Source organism: Oncorhynchus clarkii, chromosome 20, assembly GCF_045791955.1.
Source record: "Oncorhynchus clarkii lewisi isolate Uvic-CL-2024 chromosome 20, UVic_Ocla_1.0, whole genome shotgun sequence".
NCBI classification, from domain to species: Eukaryota; Metazoa; Chordata; class Actinopteri; order Salmoniformes; family Salmonidae; genus Oncorhynchus; species Oncorhynchus clarkii.
In genome coordinates this window covers 25,789,340-25,796,692 of record NC_092166.1, presented here as the reverse complement: position 1 = coordinate 25,796,692, position 7,353 = coordinate 25,789,340, and the positions used below count along the sequence as shown (strand labels likewise).

Genomic DNA, 7,353 nt, shown 5'->3' with positions numbered 1-7,353 from the left:
AATGCCCTAGTTTCTATATATCAACTACGTTGCAATGTCAAAATTAACAGACTAATATCCAAAAGATGCCACACTAATATTGCTTTTATACTGTAGGCCAGGGTTACCACTGGAGGTCCAGAGCCTGCTGGTTTTCTGTTCTACGTAATAATGCATTGCACACCCCTGGTGTCCCAGGTCTAATGCAGTCCCTGACTAGAGGGGAACAATGAAAAATGCAGTAGTACTGGCTTCAAGGTCCAGAGTTGAGTTGAGGGCTGCAGGCTATTGTATTCAACAGTTGCACATGAAAGATAAACACCAAGTTCAAAACAAAAACAAGCATTTACAACTGACAACAATAGGCAACAAAAAAACAGATGGACGGACAGACAGACAGACATGATTAACCCACTCACAAATGTTGAATGTTATCAGTGGTCAAAAGGCAGGAATGCATACATGTAAAGTAAATGATAGCTGATGTAACCGTCAAGAGTGAATACAACATCTGCAACAAAGTGTTTAATAATGGAAAAAGGTCATCAAGAATTATACAAAATTATATACAAAGATTAGTCTGAGGTACAGTATATATATACTGAACAAAAATATAAATGCAATGTAAAGTGTTGGTCCCATGTTTCTTGAGCTGAAATAAAAGATCCAAGGAATTTTCCATAAACACAAAAAGCTTATTTCTCTAAAATATTGTGCACAAATTTGTACATCCCTGCATTTCTCCTTTGCCAAGATAATCCATCCACCTGACAGGTGTGACATATCAAGAAGCTGATTAAACAGCATGATCATTACACAGGTGCACCTTGTGCTGGGGACAATAAAAGGCCAGACTAAAATGTGCAGTTTTGCCCAACAACACAATGCCACAGATGTTTTAAGCTTTGAGGGAGCGTGCAATTGGCATGTTGACTGCAGGAATGTCCACCAGAACTGTTGCCAGATCATTTCATGTTAATTTCTCTACCAAAAGCCGCCTCCAACGTTGTTTTAAGAGAATATGGCAGTACATCCAACCGGCCTCACAACCGCAGACCCTGTGTAGCCACACCAGCCCAGAACCTCCACATCCGGCTTCTTCACCTGATACCAGCCGGACAGCCGATTAAAATATTTCTCTCAAATAAAGCCCTTTTGTTAGGAAAAACTCATTCTGATTGGCTGGGCCTGGCTTCCAAGTCAGTGGGCTTATGACCTCCCAGGCCCACCCATGGCTGTGCCCCTGCCCAATCATGTGAAATCAATAGACAGAGCCTAATTTGTTTATTTCAATTAACTGACAGATTCTCTTATATGAACTGTAAGTCAGTAAAATCATTAATTGTTGCATGTTGCGTTTATATTTTTGTTCAGTATACTTGTGAGAAAACAGTCAATATATATTTTGTGTACATTTCTCTGTGGTCCCAGTTCAGTTGAATATAATTTGACGCCATTGAGAGAAAATGTCTCGCTTTTTACCAATAATTGACTACTCCGTATCCATATCGATGATTATAAATTATTCTGTTAACAGACAACATACACATAAATAAAAAATCCCAATGTAATTATAGTAGGCCCAAACATTTAATATGAGTTCATACATGTCGCTAGAGACACAGAATGGTAATTCAAATGGTAATACCAATGTAGAGTTAATTGCTGTGACTGATATTTTTGTTGTTAAACTGGTCAACATGGCATTTATTTTTTTCATGTGCATTTCATTTTTTTAATGTGCAGAGTTGCTTAGCCATGATGCAATACTGACCAAACAAACGCCACATCCACTCTAAAGAAAGTGTTTGTATACTATTTTTATTTAAAAAAAAAAAAAAAAAATCTTATTTACAATGACAAGCCAAACTGGACAACGCTGGGCCAATTGTGCGCAGCCCTTTGGGACTCCCAATAACAGCCTGTAATCGAACCAGGGTCTACAGTGACGCCTCTAGCACTGAGATGCAGTTCCTTAGACCACTGCGCCACTTGGGAGCCATAGTGTGAAGGGGGATGAGGAAATACAAAGGAAGAGCATAATTGGGGAAAAACAGACATTTCTAACCCATGGTACAGCATTACAACATCATAATATATTCAATAACAAGATGGTGATAGTAAACACATTTATCACAAAATAAATATACTACACTACAGACTAGCCCCACCTCTCTTTATCTTCATTTTCCATACAGAGTAACATACAATTATGTCTGTGCCGCTTGTACGTCACAACATACATGCATGCATGCGCAAGCACGCATACACAACGTGCAGTTTGCAAACAATTTGTTATTTTTGAACGACTCGTTTTACTGACTCAGGAATCATGATTCGTTTTTCTGAGTGACTGTTTCACTTTAGTCATTCGTTTGACCTGCTGGCCGCAAAGAGTCCTACAACAGGTTTAATGGATAGACCCTTTTTTTTCAATTTTCGCTTAAAATGACAAACCCAAATCTAACTGCCTGTAACTCAGGCCCTGAAGCAAGGATATGTATATTCTTGGTACCATTTGAATGGAAACACTTTGAAGTTTGTGGAAATGTGAATTGAATGTAGGAGAATATAACACAATAGATCTGGTATAAGAAAATACAAAGAAAAAAACAACCGTTTAAAAAAAATGATTCTACCACCATCTTTGAAATGCAACAGAAAGGTCCCAAATCTAGCCATCACTCTGGTTGTAATTCCGATGGTGTCCACAAGAGGGCAGCAGTGTATGTACAAAGTTTTAGACTAATAACTTGAAGTATGAGCAAGCTACGTTACATTTAGTGTGAAGCCACCCAGGTACATTTGGGCAAATCGTGGACGTTTACATTTATATTAAATTTTTCTGCAGTAATATCGTCAAATCTGTATAATTAGACTTTGATTTAGTTTTTCCAGTATTAGTAGCCATATTGTAAGTTCACAATTTGCAAAACACCCAGTTTTCATAACTTCATAAGTCCCCATATTCTTGCAGTTTTTGTCCAAAAAGAAAAGGCTTGCTGTTGCACAAGGAGAGCAGCGAAATTGTTTAACAGATACAGGGTTTCCGCATACTCACGTAAAGCCCAGCTCATTGGCTATCTAGCTAGCTTTGATTGACCCCGATTGGTGCTTATTTGACAAAGTTACAGTCAATCAAGAGAAGACCATCCGTGTCATCGCCATGGAGGCGTCGCTCTCTGACCACATTTGGTGTCCTATAGGATATAATATAGTGAAGTCTCGTTACGTTCTAGGATCTCTGAGGAATAAATACAAACTTAATTTATTTTATTTGAATTTACCCCCTTTTCTCCCCAATTTCGTGGTATCCAATTGTTAGTAGTTACTATCTTGTCTCATTGCTACAACTCCCGTACGGGCTTGGGAGACACGAAGGTCGAAAGCCATTCGTCCTCCGAAACACAACCCAACCACAGCGCGCATCCAACCCGGAAGCCGGCTGCGACAGAGCCTGGAGCGAACCCAGAGTCTCTAGTGGCACAGCTAGCACTGCGATGCAGTGCCCTAGACCACTGTGCCACCCGGGAGGCGAACGTACAAACGTAATTTGACTGGTTGAAACAACGTTTAGGGTTACATTTTCACCGATTCCTATCTTTTCAAATTGAGCGAGTGGAAATACAAAATCAATCGTGCATGCTATATGGACCTTTTAGGATATGAAAAATGACTTTATGACTAACAAAACTACACTTCATGTTATCCCTGGGACCCTTGGGATGATAAATCAGAGCAAGATTTCAAATTGTAACTACACATTTCACCTTCAGATGTGAATTTATCAAACCTATCGCGGTGAAAAGGTGTTTTGTTGTTAGGAGCTCTCCTCAAACAATAGCATGGCATTTGTTCGCAGTAATAGCTACTGTAAATTGGACAGTGCAGTTATATTAATAATAATTTAAGCTTTCAGCCGAAATAAGACACTTATATGTACCGACATTTGTTGTTTCTCTAAATGTGCGATCATGATACACGGCGATTTGATACATGATTTACAAATGTCCCGTTGATGGAACATGCATACCTAAGAAGTACACAACCCTCCGGCTCAGCAACATGCTCCAACCACCAAGCACCAACTGTCTGTACTATGTGCCTGGAAAAAAAATGATAATTAGCAGAGAAGAAAAAGGTATGTTTAGAACTAATAATTGATCGCACGGTGCAAGAATTAATACAATTAATAGGTTATTGAATATTATAAACTGGGTGGTTGAAACCCTGAATGCTGATTGGCTGACAGTCGTGGTATCTCAGACCTTATACCGCGGGTATGTCAAAACGTTTGTTTTTCCTGGTATAATTATGTTGGTAACCAGTTTATAATAGCAATAAGGCACCTTGGGGGTTTGTAGTATATGGCTAATATATCACGGCTAAGGGCTGTGTCCAGGCTTTGCATCTAGCCTAAGAACAGCCCTTAGCATTCTATATTGACCATATACCACACCCCCTCGGGCCTTATTGTTAATTATACAAGGGTGGGTCTAATCCAGAATGGTGGTTAAAGGTGCATTCCAGCCGGTGTCAGTTGGAAAAAGGTAAGAAGAAACGAAGAGCAGTTACTGTAGTTTGCGGTCTTTCCAGCTTCAATTTGAAGTGATTGTGTTACTGTAGCTGTGTTGTTGGCTAGCTCCTCTGAACAACAGTGTCCTAACGAGTCTTTCCGAAATAAATGTCACTACAAAACAGATTAAACAAATGCAAAAATGCAGCTACTTTGCTGTTATTCTGGCTCCACTATTTGACGTGACTGTAAGTTAGCCGTAGTTGGCTAGCTAGCAAGCAAGGGATAAGAACGTTGCCCGTCAGTATGGCAATGGAACATTTAGAAGGAATGACTGGGTCACATCCATAGATACAGAACAAAAAGACTGAACGACTGGGTCGCGACTCTGGCAACCAAACCAATAGAATGAACAACCAGCCGGATTGGGTGGCAACCCTAGATTTGTGTCGGGGCTATATCTTGTGGAAGGATGAAACAGTATGAATAAATAAATAAAAATTACGCATTTATGAAAATATGTCAATCGTTATTTGAATATGTTCGTAACCCGTTGTATAAAATTGATAATGCCCTCGAAGCCGGTGTTTGGAGGATATCCATGCCTATGTAACAGTTGTTCAAGTACTGTGTGAATTTCACCAGGTTTATTTATTAATATGTCATGTTGATTTGTTATTATGCATTCCTGCATCCTGGGAGTAGGGGAGTGTGTACTTACGTTTTGCCCTGCGTGCTCAAATCATTTTGATGCACTATGAGAGGTAGGCAGGCTTTTTCTGTCGCCTTCAGAAAAGTTTGATTCGTTTAAGCACAAAGTCATACAGTGTTTTGTTCATGAATAATGTTGTATATTTAGAGGTTACTCATAAGTGGATGGTATTGTTAAGATGTAATTGTTCTTTTTAGGATGATATTAACATTCTGAATTCAACATGTGGTTAATAGTGTAATGAAACAGCAGGGAGCAGGTCTCGAACCCTCGACTTTCGAGCCCGAGCTCCGGCGCGCTATCGACTGTGCGGCAAAAGCATGCTCGTGCGGCAGGGTCGATTTCCGCGTTTATAAGCCCAGGGTCGTTACAATAGCTAGCTAAGGAATTAGCAGGCTATTGTATGTGTGAACGATGGCTAGCTCCTCAAATGATCCCAGTTCCTTGTATTGTGCATCTGCTGTAGAAAGAGGCGACGATTCGCAGACCGTATGTGCTCTACAAATGTTCTTTTATTCTTTTATCTCTCTCGCTCTCAGTTTCGTATTGCTATCCTCGTGGGGACCTTATAATTGATTCCCCTCCAAAATACTATTTTCCTTAGCCCCTAAATCTAGCCCTAACCCCAAACCCTAAAACTGTACCTAACTCCTAACCTTAACCACTAACCCTACATTTAATTATAACCCTAAACCTAACCCCTGAGCCTAAAATAGCATTTTTCCTCGTGGGGACTGTCAAAATGTCCCCCACTTGTCCAAATGGTCCTCGTTTTACTATCCTTGTGACACACATGCACGCATACACACACACTTATTTCTCTCACACAGACACTCAACACTATCTCTCACACACATACATACACATTCTCTGTTTTTGGAACAGATTGCACGCAGCGGCTAGTGGAGAGTGGATGTGGTCCCAGGATGTGGTCATGGAGTAGATTCTACTCAGCCAGCTGGACACTCTCTGAGGTTGAGTGGCCCGAATACCCCAGAGAGCCTCTCGAAGGAGATCGGGTCCTCATTGATCTTCATGTTCTGGATGCAGCCCTCAAAGGACCCTGTAACTGGGAGGGATGGGTGCATGGACGTTTCTGCCCAAGGAAGAGACAGATACAGTACTGTATTCAAGACGCATAATAATGATGGAGTCTACATTCAGTGTGACTTTGATTCATCCAGCATTCACTGTCCAATGGGATCTATAGGTTATTATTTGTGCAAAATACAAGGGGTACTCTATTACAATGGACTCCAGTCCTGATAATGTATCTGTAAATTCATTGACCTCTCCTTCAAAGTACCAACCTGGAATGCCGCCCACATAAAGTGGGTCTTTGGTCAGAGTGGGGGAGGAGGAAGGAGGTCCTATTTTGTGGTCGCCCTCAGTGTCCACATGCATCTCCACAACGTTGTTCCTCTTGATCACTGAGGCGAGAAACACACACACACACACACACACATTCCCCATGTGCGTCACCAATTACGTATTAAAGACACTTCTTACTGTGTTTGTAGCTAGCTAGTTGGGTAGAGGCAAGTTATAACATATGTAGGACAGAGGCAAGTTATAAAATATGTAGGACAGAGGCAAGTTATAACATGTGTAGGACAGAGGCCAGTTATAACATGTGTAGGACAGAGGCCAGTTATAACATGTGTAGGACAGAGGCCAGTTATAACATGTGTAGGACAGAGGCAAGTTATAACATGTGTAGGACAGAGGCAAGTTATAACATATGTAGGACAGAGGCAAGTTTTAACATGTGTAGGACAGAGGCAAGTTATAACATGTGTAGGACAGAGGCAAGTTATAACATGTGTAGGACAGAGGCCAGTTATAACATGTGTAGGACAGAGGCATGTTATAACATGTGTAGGACAGAGGCCAGTTATAACATGTGTAGGACAGAGGCATGTTATAACATGTGTAGGACAGAGGCAAGTAATAACATGCGTAGGACAGAGGCATGTTATGTATAACATGTGTCGGACAGAGGCATGTTATAACATGTGTAGGACAGAGGCCAGTTATAACATGTGTAGGACAGAGGCCAGTTATAACATGTGTAGGACAGAGGCCAGTTATAACATGTGTAGGACAGAGGCCAGTTATAACATGTGTAGGACAGAGGCCAGTTATA

At 40.8% G+C, this 7,353-nt stretch overlaps 1 protein-coding gene across 1 annotated transcript in view; it reads right to left on the bottom strand.

Annotated features, from left to right (window-relative positions):
* Nucleotides 1–5,717: 5,717 nt before the first annotated feature.
* The window catches only part of LOC139376128 (laminin subunit alpha-3-like), a 103,913-nt gene continuing 102,277 nt past the window's right edge, over nt 5,718–7,353 (bottom strand). The window contains exons 76-77 of the mRNA XM_071118345.1: nt 6,518–6,637; nt 5,718–6,303 (exon numbers count right to left, since the gene is read on the bottom strand). Coding sequence (XP_070974446.1) covers nt 6,158–6,303; nt 6,518–6,637 — 266 coding nt within the window. The 3' untranslated portion in view covers nt 5,718–6,157. The remainder of the gene's footprint in view (nt 6,304–6,517; nt 6,638–7,353) is intronic.